Here is a 14270-nt window from a genome sequence, read left to right as displayed (position 1 = left end):
TGAGCCGCATTTTTTCATCTGTGCAGCAGGTGTAATAATCTAACTGGGACGGTCACTAAGTACTAAGCACCAATAACTCTAATACAAGGTGGAAAGTGCTAAAAGCTCCTTAAGTGAAGGTCCAGGTGAAGCGCAGTGGGAGTTCAGAAGGGAAAGAGATTTCTTCCGGCTGAGCCTGGAGAGGGTGGGGTCACAGCAGAGTTTACCAAGGAGATTGCGTTGATGCTAGCCTTGAAATCTGGTGGTATGTGGGTGTGTAGACAAAGTGAGGGATAACCGTGAAGGTGGCATTCCAGGCAGAAGAAATGACTTGGGGGCGCCTGGGTGGCTCAGTAGGTTAAAGCCTCTGCCTTCGGCTCAGGTCATGATTCCAGGTCCCTGGGATCGAGCCCCATGTCGGTCTCTCTGCTCAGCAGGGAGCCTGCTTCCCTGTCTCTCTCTGCCTACTTGGGATCTCTGTCTGTCAAATAAATAAATAAAATCTTAAAAAAAAAAAGAAGAAGAAGAAATGACTTGGGTGAAAATATCAGGACATGTAATAGAAATAGTGAGTTCTGATGTGGTTGGATAACTTAGCACTGTGGGACTTCTTTATAGTAAGTGCAGCATGGGTGGGTGAAGCATATATATTGAGAAGGGTACCTCAAAAGCATATGTTTTGAGACCAGATTATCCAGAAAGGGTGGGGGCTTGACGGACAAGAACCTGAACTGTCGAACCACAGAACTCTCCAGCTTAGCCAGTGAGGAGGGTCTCCGCATCCAGCTGTGTGCCAGTCATGGTCGAGAAGATGGACTGAGAACACTAGGGGAGGGGACAAAGCCTGGAAGGTCATCCAGAGTGTATTAAAATGATCACGATGAAAGGCTGTGGCAACTGGGAGATGGGACAGCCATTGGACGGAGAGAAAGGGAAGGTGGCAGAAGCTGTTTTGTTAGATAGTAGTCAGGATTCCCAAAGCTAAGAAGCTTTGGGGGACCATGGGCTGCACAACCCACTGCCACTACCATTTTGGAATGTTTTGTGAACTTGGTCAAGTCACTTCTCTCTGAATCTCAGTTTTCCTTATCTGTAATGCCAAAGGTCTGGATTAGTGTCCAGTAATCCCTCCATCTTAAACATAGACAGAAGCCTGAAAGGAGACTTCCCAGAGAACCTGGAGCCCTTACCCTCCTAGCTCCTTGCTCGGCAAATGGCCAGGAGCACACCCAGTAGATCATCAGTCTTTAGCCATGCTGGGGCCGGCTGTCGAGACCAGACACAAGTGACGAGAAGAGAAGGACATTACTTGGGAGAATATGCATGTTCACAGCTCTGAGGATTAAAGGCCCATGTTCTTATCACTGCTGAACAGAGTATTATAAATCCAGCCTTAGAATACCAAATCCCTTTGCAGCTTGGCCGTTGTGAGGGAATATTAAAAAGGCCGGAGACAGAAATAATCAGTTTCCCAATGACACATTGTCAAATAAAGCATTTCTCACATTATCCGTTTTTTTTGTTTGTTTTTTTTTTTTTTCTTTCTCTGACTCCTTCTCCCGTGCCTGGATAGTTAACATGAAAAAATAGATTAAAATGAGGCCAGGCTGAATGGAGATCTAAGTTTGACTTTTTGGAAAGCTCTCTCAGTGGGGTAGTTTGGGGCCCTCTCTAGTTTTCATCTTTATATATTTTTTGGTGTTTGATATTGTGTCTGTAAGCAAATCAGCTGGAGGTCCTAGCAGGGGGATGAAGGCAGAGCAGCAGGGAGGGTCCCTGCGAGGTTTGATTGGGTGCCCTTTGGATGCTGAGGTCAGAGCTGGTATGGGGACAGTATGATTTCTATTTCTCTGCCATGTCTGGTCAAGATTTTAGGCTTCTGTATATTTATTAAGCACCTACTCTGGGCCAAATATTACAGCGTAGACTGGGTAAATGGTGGGGGTAGATGGTAACTCAGGAATGAGGAACAGGGTCAACCAGATGACCATATTGCGGTAGTGCTACAGATCCTTGAAAACCACAGAAAGCCTGTGAGAGGAGACGTCACAGACCGGCCCCAACCTGAAGAGGCCAAGACATTCCCCGAGGAAGTGATCGCCGAGCTGAGATGGCTGCGTGAGTTGAAATGAGCAGACGAAGGGGAGTGTATTAGGTTTCTAGGGCTGCCATAACAAATCACCACGGAGTGGGACGCTTAAAACAACAGAAACGCATTCCCTTACGGTTCAGGAGGCCAGAAGTCCAAAATCAAATTGTCAGCAGGGTTTCCTCACTCTGGAAGCTGAGGGAGAATCTGTCCCACGGCTCCCAATAGCCTCTGATGGTTGTGGGGAATCCTAGGCATTCCTTGGCTTGTCGACGCACCATTGCAGGCTGTCTCCGCCTTCACAGGGCCTCCTTCTCCTCTGTCTCTGTGTGTGGCTCTCTGCCTGTCCGTCTGTGTTCTCTACTCTTCTTTTAAGGACATCAGTCATTGGATTTAGGACCCACCCAATCCAGTATGACCTTATCTCAACCAGTTACAACTGCGACAACCCTATGTCCAAATATGATCACATTCTGAGGTTCTGGGTGGATCTGAATGGGGGGGGTCATTATTTACATCATGAAGGGCGCGGGAGCACCCTGGGCTGAGGACACACCCAGTGTGGAAGAACCCAGAGCATCACACTTTGGGGGAACTCTCATTGCTCAGTATGGCTCCAAGACAGGGGATGAGACTGGTGGGGTTTGGGGGAGCTGGACCTGAGAAAGAAGCGAGCATCTCATCATGAAGGACCTTGGATGCCAGGCAAGGGGTCCAGACATTATTTGGAGGGCCTTGGAGAGCCAAGAAGGGGTTTTGAGCAAGGAGGGAGGTGCAAAAGGATTTGAATAGAGATATTTGATATTTGTTGAGTATTTCGGTGCCAGACCTTTTATTTTCTTGTTTAATCCCTGGCATGACTTTTCACATTGGAAACAATGAGCGCATTTTACAGGTGAGCCTGGATGCAGCCCAAGGAGATAAAATATCACAGCCAGCTTGTCACACATAGCCAGGAGGGATTCAGGGATCCCCACACAGTTCTCTGAGCCCCCAGACACCTGCTTTCCCCATCATAGCACTCTACCCTTGACATGGCCCACCGTAACCCTTGTTTTCCTCCACTGGGGGATCTGCAACTCACCATCAGCAACAGAATAAGAGAAGTGGGCTAATCCTGCTCTAGAGAGACTTCTAGTAGGGAAGGTTCCATAAGAGACAGGGACACATGTTGCTCCTGCTGTCTCTTTCCCAATTCCTCCCTGACAGCTTAGTGAAATCCTTAGATCTGTAAGAAAAAGGTCAAACCAATCACCCCAAGACCTGTGATGCTCACAGTCTCACACAAACCAACCCCTAACTAACAGACTGGCATTTTTATTTCTGGAAATCGCTGCCACTTCTCCAACCTTGTTTGTCTTGGGCTGCCCAAGAGTGAACACAGTCCAAATCGAATTTGGCATCAGGTCGTCCCTGAGTCCAACAGGGCCTTCGCTCACCACCCCTGGAGCCTCGGCCTCTTCTTAACCTGCTTTCTGAAAATGCACAGCCTTTCCCGGCATCCTCTTCTCCCTCCTTGGCTTGCTGTGGCCCTGCAGTGTTTTCTTCACCTCCAGGGCTCGTGCTGGCTCTCGGCGTGCAGACTCACTGGCTGGACACTCTGGCCTTGCTTACTTTCCTGGTGTCATCTGCTCTTCTGTTGGCTTGTCCTTGGTGGAGAAAGGCCACAAAGAAACGGGGTACAGCTCTGTGTAGGTGGGCTAGCGCAGCAGCTTGGTCCAAGGACCATCTGCAAGGATGTGGTTGATGGTTTCTTCTTGCTTCTGAGTTACTTGTCTGCTTTCTTAGGGCGAACTGTCCCACCAGGACCAGAGGTGGACACATGGTTCTCTAGAGCTTGTCCACAGCGCTTCTCGGTTCGCAAGGGCTATCACAGTCTTTGCTCAGCAACCGGCTGAGACGCAGGAGTGAGAGCTGATCACAGGTTTGCCATGTACCAGGCACTGAGCACGGCTCTCCACGGCCATGAGCCCACACCTAACCTCTCTCTCTGTGGATGTCTGTGACCCAATCTTATGGATGAGAAACATGCGATTGGGAGATTCATTCCTCTGTCCAAGGTTGCCCAGCTTCTGTGTGGTAGCATGAGATTTAAAGAACTCTTTCTGACCCTTTGTCGTTCTCTGTCCCCAGCCATGCTATACTATTCCAAGTATTGCTAAGTCCAATTTACAGATGAGTAAACTGAGGGTCCATAGGGGAATCTGAGAAATTCAAGCTCAAACACAGTGAGTAAACTTGAATTTGGAACCTGTTTACTGCCTGCTTGGAGCCTGTCCACAGTGTCCTTTACTCCGCTACATTTTCAGCCTCTAGGAGCACAGAGCTGCTTAGTCCTGCGGCTACTGTGTTTAAGGTGAAGTCCCCTTGGCCTTTCAGGAGCCCCGCATGGGGACATTTGTTTCAGTAGGTCCTTGGCACAATAAACCCTTGAAAACTGAGATTCTCCTTGGGTCAAATTTTCACAATGAAATTCTGATCTGTGACAGAAGCCACATGGTTTGTGGCTCAGCCGAGGCTGGTGGAAGCTGAGGTCGGCATGATGGACCTCCTGTCTCTGTGCCTCAGTTTCCTTACTTCGCATAGGACAAAGATACGTCACGCGCACAGTTGTAGAAAAGTAAATGGATACAGAGCACCTGTGACGAGTTTGGTCCAGATTAGGAAGGATTGGAGGACTCCAGACAAGTCTTGCAGAATAGGCATTGGGTTGCAGGTCAAGCTGTTTATTCCTTCATTCATTCCTTCCTTTGTTCATTTGCATTAAACAGACCCTTGCCGATGCTGTTGATGGCAGCGATAGCTAACAATCTGTGAGCAGCTGTCACATCCCGCACATGGCACTAAATACCCCACACATATCTCACTCAGCCTCACGACCCAGTGAGCTGACCCTGGGAATACTGCCCTTATTTAACCCAACCCATTTAAGCCAAGGCTCTGAAAGCAGACGTGACCTAGTCAAGGGCACAGAGCCCCTAAGGAATAGAGTCTGGGCTACAGTTGTGTCACTCTGAGGCCAGCCCTTGGCCACTGTGCCAGATGCTGCTGTGGGTGTTGCAGGCAAAGCATGAGGCTTCCTGCCTTCCAGGAGCTGCTGGTCTGGATTTAGGAGCTGATGCAACATCCAAGGGGTGACCGGGGAGGGCGGGCTAGAGGCAGTGGAGGCAGGGAGGGGGCAGTCGTGGAGGGAAGTGGTCATTTGGGTTAGGCCTTATCATTCCCAGGTCATTATTAAAACTGGGATCAGACCACAGGGTCAGACCCTCATAAACAGGGTAGACACGAGGGGCTGGGAATGAAGGGTCCCAGACCAGGCAGGGCCTGACCCTCCCAGCCAGGAAAGTGCCCGGAGGTGTGAAGATAGGCAAGGGGATTTCCCCAAGATGTCAGTAACCAAAATGAAACACTTTGTTGAAGAGCAGCCTTGAGACGTGCCCCTCGATTTCTGGACTTGAAGATAGCGTCTTCCTTTTCCCTCCTCAGCATTTGCTGTCTTTTTGTGCACCCCCACCGTCATTCCCATGTTCTCCTCTCCTCCCTGCGGTCTGTGAGAACCATTACGCCATCGAATAGCCGGTGGCTGTGCAGTGAAGCCTAGAGTTTAGATCCCTGCTTTACCACATCCTGGCCTTTTGTACCCTGATGGACCGAGGATCAAAACCTGTGTGACTTCAAGCAAGTTGCTCAACCTCTCTGAACCGCCTTTTCCTCATCTCATCAATAGAACAGAACTACATCCCGTCGCATAAGATTGTCTTGAAGATCAAATAACAGGAAGTGAGAGTAGTAAGGAGAGGGCCTGCTCTGGTTTTAGCCAGTGTTGTTCTTGCCTCCTCTCTCTCTTCACTGTCCTCGCTGTTATCTCTTTCTTTCATATCCCTCCCTCCTTCCGTCTCCTCCCTTTCTTCTCTGTGGGAAAAAAAAACTGACAAGTAATGCCCATTAAGCGAGACTTCTAGACACAGAGAAATCACTATTGTATGTTCTCTGGGGGAACAAGGATCTGTTCTTGTTTTGGGGGGCTCTGAAGGTCACGAGCCACGCACATGCACCCATTTTATGTGTATTTGACGCACATACACACACACTTGCACACACATGCAAATGCATGTACTTGCAGATTTATTGGGTTTGTGTCCTCTTGCTTAAGTTCTGACATCCAGAGGAAGCTTTCCGGGGATTCCACAGCAGCTCACTCCTGAAGTCAAGGCAGGGTGGTCAGCTGTACCCGCATGCCTGGGGACCTCTTAGCCCACTTTCCCACCCGCTCCCCACCTGCTGTGGAAGTGATGAATTCCAGCGTACTGACCCGAGGGCCTTGCAAAAAGAACATGACAGCTTTCCGGCATAGGCAGGAGGATAGCAGATTATTTTAGTAAACAGCATTCTTCCTGGCCCAAGCAGGTCTGCCTAACAGAAGTCACAGCCAAAAGCAAAGCTCAGCTTTTGCTCTGTGGCTCACCGCGAGTTTCTGAGTCTCTTGATTCCAGGCCCCTCTCCACCCCGAGTGAAGGCGGTCCTTCCCGACCCTGGGGCTTACCCTCAGGGACTCAACGACGCGGCCTCCTGTCCCCCAGCCCCAAAGCACAATCTGTAAGGAAGAAAAGCAAGGTAACTAAGGGGGCACCTCCATTCACAGACGTGTTTGTAAGTTACCCTACTCTTAAAGAACATGGAAAGGGTATTTCACGAGTCTTTTGAATCATGTAACATATGTTCATACACTGTAAACTGTTCCAACGTAAGGTATGGGAGGCAAACTCAGTTGAATATTTGCCAGAGGGATGTATTAAAGAAAAATAAGTTTCAGTTTGCCTTAATGTTCTGATTAAAAGAATCCTAGAAAGGTGTTTTTTTTTTTTTTTTCATTTAGTCATTCAACAAATATTTATGAAGCACGTATTTTGTCTCAGGCCCCCTATTGGAAGTCACGTACTAGAAGACTAGTGTTTCTGGGGTACCTGGGTGGCTCAGTTGGTTAAGCGTCTGCCTTCATCTCAGATCCTGATCCCAGGGGCCTTGGATTGAGCCCCACATAGGGCTTCCTGCTCACTGGAGAATCTCCTTCTCTTTCTCTCTCCTTCTCCCTCTCCTCTTGCTCTCCCTCTCTCTCTCAAATAAATAAATACATTTTTTTAATTTAAAAAGACTAGTGTTTCTAATAATGAAGGATATATGAGACTATGCAGAAATTATGTTTGACCTTATAAAGTTGTCTCAGATATGCAGCAGGTTGGAAAAAAGGCTCCTATCTCCTATTGAAGGATCAACTTCAGTGGACCCATTCTAGAGATGAGGAAGCAAAGCTGAGAGAGCATGAGCCAATGTCCTGGGGTTGCCCCATTCATGGGAGGCAGAGCCAAAATTCAGATATTCACCTGTGTGAAGCCACAGCCCTTGACTCTTCCAGCATTTAGCTGTCTGTGTGGCTCTGATGTGACCGTTATCCACCTCGTTTGCTCCTTGTGACAACCTCGTGGAGAAGGGAGGGCAGGGATCCTTACTCATCCTTATATACACGAAAAGCAAAGCCCCGAAAAGTCAAGCAGTTTGCCCAAGATCACACAGCGGCTGTGGCTGGTGGTTCCTGAGTTTTTATGAGCCTCGTCCGGGGATCTGGGCCGAGTGGAGTGGACAGGAAAGCCCCCTCTGACACTCTAGCCCAAAGAACCGTGGCCCATTCGCTGTCCTTCTTCCCTTCTGCTCTAGGGTGGACTCATTGCACTGCTGCTTCTGCTGCTGGTGTTCACTGTGGCTCTGTACGCCCAGCGGCGCTGGCAGAAGCGCCGTCGCATCCCCCAGAAGAGTGCGAGCACGGAAGCCACGCATGAGATTCACTACATCCCGTCTGTGCTGCTGGGGCCCCAGGCCCGGGAAAGCTTCCGCTCCTCTCGGCTGCAGGCTCACAATTCTGTCATTGGAGTGCCCATCCGGGAGACCCCCATCCTGGATGACTATGACTACGAAGAGGATGAGGACCTTCCCCGGCGGGCCAACCACGTCTCCCGGGAGGATGAGTTTGGCAGCCAGGTGACCCACAGCCTGGACAGTCTGGGCCGGCCAGGAGAAGAGAAGGGGGACTTTGAGAAGAAAGGTGAGTCTTCTTGTTGCATCCCACCCTCCGGGGGACCTTTTGGGAAGCTGGGAAGAGGCGCGGAAGCTGGGTGGTTGAGGGCACAGGTGGTGTCTTCTGGGCTAAGCCATTCTGGATCTATGGCCAGTCTCTGTTGGGTTATCCAAATTTGTCTTCTCTAGCTCTTCAGTAGTGGTGGGAAAAAAAAGAAAAAAAGCCAGTGTTCTTTGAGTTTTGAGAAGCATTAGAAGTTATATAGTTCAGTATCCCTCCTTCGTCTCTTGATTACCTCCCTTGATGGCCTTCTCACTACTCAGTTGAGAGAATTCATCTCATTTTCAGACACTACTGTTAGGAAGTTTTTCCTTATATTGAGTTGAAATCTGTTTGTCTGGCCCTTCACATCCACAAAGAAAATGAATCTGATCTTTCTTCTCTAAGTCAGCTCTTAGAAAATTTGACAAGAGAAAAAAAAAAAAAAAGATACCTTGTAACTTCTGGAAACCAACCTAAATAATCCCAGTTTCTTCAACTGGACTCAAGTGACAGTTTTCCGACATTTCACCATGTGGGTCACTGTCCTGTAGATGGAGAGTCTAATTTTTCGTGTCTTAGAATATAAACGCCAGAACTAACACCCCTCTGCCTCAAGGGGGGAATGCTCTTGTGCTCAGCAAAATGGGATTTTCACCTCCTTCTTGCCAGCTGTTATACTTGGGTTGATGCAGCTTGAGATCACATTTTGTGCTACTATTGCTGGTTTATACTGGGCTTTTTGGTGACTGAAACCTCTCACCCTTTTTCATATATGCTGTTGCAAAGACCCATTTCCCAGAAGTTGGTAGACAATTGATTATTCGGACGCAAGCACAGAGTATGTTCCTGTTCATCTTTGTTAAGTGTCTGGTGAACCATCTTGTTTATAGATGGAATTTGGCTCTTGTCCTGTAAATGCTGCAAATATCTTATTCTGCTTTTTTCTCCTCCTTGTCTTTGTGATACGGGTGATGACAGTGGGTTAAAAGCTTAGCCTGGAGACCCTCGTGCTGACACTGACCCACTCCTTTTGTGAATTGAGAAAAACCCTCGCTGTTTGGGCTAGTCCTGGAGTTCTGAACTCTGTATCCTACTTTTCTTCTTCTGGGGTCCTTCCTCTTGGATTCATCTTTCCATGTTGCTCATAAGAACATTAGGAGGTTCTTAAAAGGAGACATTTTTGTCAAGCCTAGAAACCCGCAGGGGGACGAGAGTGAGACAGTAGGCTAGAGTGCAGGTTTTGGAGTCACGTGGACCTAGGTTCAAATTCTGCCTCCTTTATTCACTGGGTGACCTTGGAAGAACAGGAATTCAACGCTCTGAGTCTCGGTTCCTTTGCCTAAGCGTTCTGGAAGGATTCAAGATAACAACAAAATATGTGCAAAATGCCTACCCCAGGCCCTCATATGTGGCAGCTGTTGGATCCCTGAGAACTGCATTTGTAGACTTCAAAACCCTGGTCTTAGCTGGACATCCAGAGTGTCCTTAATGATGTCGAGTAGTTACCTCCAATCTCCTTTTATATTCCAGCTACCATGATCTGGGATATTTCCCTTGTCCTCCAGGTGGCTCCTGTCTTTGAACTGTTCATTTCCTGATATTCCCCTCCCCCTTCCCAAGAAATGGAGATGAGCAAATTGAACTGAACCCCATTCCTGGGTTCCCTGGTGCTGTGGCCTTGGGCAACCTTCTTCACCATCCCCTCAAGGTCATGCCTTCACCTCACCTGTTCTCACTGGACCCATAGTATTTTTTGTAAATGTTCTGCCTTGGCTTTAAAAGGAAGTACAGTTTGAAGTAACACAAAGCCCTTCATTTAGTCCTGGATCCAGTCCCACTGAGCTCTGGTAAGTGTGGTAAGGGTGGAAGAGGGACAAATCCAGTCAAAAGGAAGGGCACGCTTTTCCTGACTCCACACTGGATTCTGGTCACCTTGACTATGGAGAAGTGGCCGTTAGGGGCTGTTCTTGCAACGTTATGATTCCTGAGCTCCTGGTCCTGCTTGTGTAGACAGGAGAGGGATGGTTCCACAGGCAGATTGCGGAAGATCTCACAGCAGCTCAGACCCAATGAGTGCTCTATTGCCTCCATTGGATCCTTGGGAGAGAACAATGAGGCCCTCTTTTTTGTGGGGTGACCTGGGACCATGTGTGGGTTTCGTCAAGAGAGGTCAACTCTTCAGAGGCTGGGCAACCCATACAGAAGGAATCCCATAGCCTTTTTGAAATTATATTGCCAAAGGCTAATCCCTTTCCCACTTAGATCTGCACCTTTCCACTTAGATTTTGCCTATCCGTTCAAACTTTTTCTCTGTTTTCAAGCTCTGTCAGGCTGCTTTTCAGCTTGGACTTGCGAATAATAGAGGGGACACTCTGGAGAGCAGAGGGAGAAAGTTTCACTATCAGGGGTCTACCGCTTGGGTTTCCAAACCGCAAGATCATTTTCCTGAGCAGGTTTGACCTTCACCTGATACACACCCGTGCGCCCAGACCCTTTGTTAAATATTGAATTTCTTCTGTGTCTTGGTAAGTAGTTTGTTGTCCTGAGCTCTCCCAGTGCCTTCCTGCTGCGTGGCCATCCCAGCCCCTTCCCAAGATCCCTCCCGAAGCTCTCACTGTCTAGGAATGGGGTGGCTTTAGGATACTTCCCCAGGATTCTGGCCTGCGTCCTGTCTTACTAATTGATACCTATGCCCTAGAACTCCTCAGGTATTTTGAATATCACTGCTGAATTTCACCTTGGCACATTCCTGCGGATTTAATCACGTCCCTGTGTGAAGGCTTGGCTCTGTGTTTGGTACATAACAGAAACTCAATGCGTTTTAATTCTAATTCTCCTTATCCATCCTTAAATGTATGTTTCCCTTCCCTGAATATTATGCATGAAAGCTCAAGGAAATTAAAATAACAAATTTATCACTTTATCAAGGGAAAGGCTAGAGGATGGCTGAGTGGATATTGGGTTTTCTTAATTTTGTTTTATTAGCGTGAAAAAAATGAATGCTGCTTGTAATTGAAGGAAGAGAAGGAAGGAGAAAGGGGGAAATAGAAACAGGGACAGAGACCTTTATGCAGCTCTATATCTGGTGATCTGGGAACTTTCCATGAATTATGTCATTTACACCTCACAGTCACTCTATGAGTTGGGTACTAATATTGCTCCCATTCTACGGAGCAGGAGAGTAAGGCAAAGAGAGGAGGCTGACTGAGTAACCTGTCCAGGGTCACAGAGCTGGGAAGTGGCTGAGCCAGCTTGCAGCTCCATCACAAGAACGGTCATCGTAGGGACAGAGCTGGGCAGTGAACACACCATCCCACACCATGTGCCATGGTCTGGGGAAGCCACCGAGCTCTCACAATCACGGGCATAGTTAAAAGTGTTGTAACCATAAACTTGTTTCATCCATAAATTGGGGAAGAGAAATAGGTAATTAACATCTGTTCTTGGAGGGGGGATGCTGATACACGGTAATTCTGAACTTCTAAATTGGCTTCTAGAAGGACTTTGTGACAGGGAGATCCCATTTTATTTTTAGTGTTTGGAGAGGTTCCCAGGAGTATAGGGAACTTGTGCTGATGTCAACAGAGCACTCTGGGGTGACAGAGAACTGGAAGACTGTTTATTAACTCACCCTTCTGACACCCGCCATTCCATGACAAATGACATGGAAATGTCATCATTGTGTAGCGCTTCCTAAAATTTCAGAGCTCTTTGTACCCAACACGTTATTCAAATGCCTTGGTGTTCAAACTTCTTCACATAGGGGCTCTAACCTAAGCCTCTAGCCCCCTCCGCTTCACCCCTACCCAGCCATTTCCTCCTCAAGCCATATCAGTCTTTCTGGCTTCCCCCAAACACGTCATCCTCATAGGTCTTCACTTCCATGCCTGCCTTCATCCATTCTTCCCACAGCAGTGGCTCTGTTGTGATCCCTCTGGTCATAGTGCTTTCATGCTGTAAGTTTTTCCAGAGCTCTCCCTGCTTTTTATCTCAGCTCCTGAACTGCAGCCCATGGCCTCCTCTCTATTCTTCACACTGGCTTAGCTTCTTTCACCACAGACCCTTTGCATCTGCCACAATTATCTTTGCTGAAAAAATCCCCTTCTTTTCTTTCCCCAGTCTGTCATGGCTGACTCCTTCTGGTCATTCTGGGTTCAGCTTAAATCCCACCTCATCGGACAAAGCTCTTTTCTTTATGTGAGCTCTGTCCTTTTACCGTCTATCAGCTCTTCAGTTTTTTTTTTTTTAATAATTTGTACTTATTTATTAAATATTTTAATTTTCTTACTAGATTCAGAGTTTCCTGAGACCATGGGCCATGTCTGTTTGGTTTGTTCTGTGCCTAACGGAGCATCTGGCATGTCATAGGTGTTGGGTCTGTAGATGGAGGAATGAATAATTAATGATTGCAGGGGTGCCTGGGTGGCTCAGTGGGTTAAGCCTCTGCCTTCAGCTCAGGTCTTCATGCCAGGGTCCTGGGATGGAGCCCCATGTTGGGCTCTCTGCTCAGCGGGGAGCCTGCTTCCTCCTCTCTCTCTCTCTGCCTGCCTCTCTGCCTACTTGTGATCTCTGTCTGTCAAATAAATAAATAAAATCTTTAAAAAAATACAATAAATTAATGACTACAGAGATGGCTGTCATTGTGCCTCTCCACCGGCTTGTAACTCTGAATGGACTCCTTACTAACCTTTTTCTGAACCAGACAGACCTTGTTTAGTAATTTTTTTTTTTTAAAAGATTCAGGTATTTATTTGAGAGAGAGAGAGAGAGTGAGTGAGGTGGTAGGGAGGGGGAGGCGGAGGGAGACAAGCAGACTCAGCACTGAACCCAGAGCCCAAAGTGGAGCTTAGTACTGTGACCCTGAAATCATGACATGAGCCAAAACCAAGAGTTGGATTTTCAACCAGTTGAGCCACTCAGGCACTCCTGTTTGGTATTTTAAATCAGTGTTTTGTTGGCTGTTCCCTCCCACCTCATAAGGAAGAAATTACCTTTACTGAAATTTGTAGATCATCTGAGTTACATAAGCTAAAAGTAGTAAAGCCAGACTTTGAACCCAGCAAACGCCAGCATGCTCTGAAGACAATACCACATGGATTAATCCTGTCTATTTATTTGTGCAGGAGAGGTAAGGCCTGGCTCAGATCCTAGCAATCCAGGTCTCTTAGAGCTGTGTTTATTACAAATATTGAACGCCAGCCACAGGGAGAAATAGATTTTGCGCTGACGCCACACACACACACACACACACACACACACACACACCACACGCACGCACGCACGCACGCACGCATGGTGCCCTCCCCCACATACGGGAATGTGCGTATGCATATCTCTAAAATAAGTTTTGCAAAAGAATACTTATCTTTATTATATGTGGCATGCTCTGATAGTTTCTGTTCTTTTTATAACATCTTTTTAACGCTGGTATGAACCGCTGAATTGGTTTTAGTTTATGAGTGGTCTTAACGTGAATTCAAAGATCTCCTAAGCCTCAGAGAGGGTCTCTTATACTTGGAGACCCCCCCAGAGGACAGATCCCTTGGTCACTGGATCTGTGATAGCTCCCAGCACGTGCTCCTTGCCTGGAGGAGGATAATTCTGGGGACTCAAGGTGAGGTTTGAGTGGAGGAATTGGGAACGGTACATGAGACAGCTGTGATCCACAAAGGGCTTTAAGGGGTAAGACTACCCCTGCCTAGCCCCCGTGGTCAACCCATTGGTCTTTTACCCCATACTATGGCCCACTGTTCCCATCGTCTGTATACTTTCTCTTGAAACTATTCAGCTGTACCTCTCAAAGGACCCTTCATGTATCCTGCATATTCTTTCATCAGGGGACACTCTCTCCATCCCCTGCCACCTAGAAACTTCCCCCCTTGTGCTCACTGCCTGGAAAACACCACCCATCCTGGAAGCCATGGCTCTACATGTTCGTCTTCCCAGATGCCCTGGAGCCCCAGAGGGAGATTCTCCGAGAGCCTGAGGAAACCCACTCTCTAGCACCGCCTCCCCTTTGAAGGTGCTGCCAGAGCTCCCTGGGGGCCAGAGGAAGGCAGGATGGGCTGGATTGCTTTCCCCAGAGCTAGA

General features: G+C 47.9%; 1 protein-coding gene across 3 annotated transcripts in view; it reads left to right on the top strand.

Moving 5' to 3' along the window:
• ASTN2 (astrotactin 2) overlaps positions 1-14270 on the top strand; it is an 851408-nt gene that overhangs the window by 185889 nt on the left and 651249 nt on the right. For all 3 annotated transcript variants that reach the window (XM_032865713.1, XM_032865714.1, XM_032865712.1), the window contains exon 3: positions 7781-8165. In XM_032865713.1, the coding sequence (XP_032721604.1) occupies positions 7781-8165 (385 nt within the window). The remainder of the gene's footprint in view (positions 1-7780; positions 8166-14270) is intronic.

The sequence above is a fragment of the Lontra canadensis genome, unplaced genomic scaffold, assembly GCF_010015895.1.
Source record: "Lontra canadensis isolate GAN:19392208 unplaced genomic scaffold, GSC_riverotter_1.0 scaffold30, whole genome shotgun sequence".
Lineage (NCBI taxonomy): Eukaryota > Metazoa > Chordata > Mammalia > Carnivora > Mustelidae > Lontra > Lontra canadensis.
Note: the sequence above shows the minus strand (reverse complement) of the source record. Positions and strands in the feature narration are given on the sequence as shown.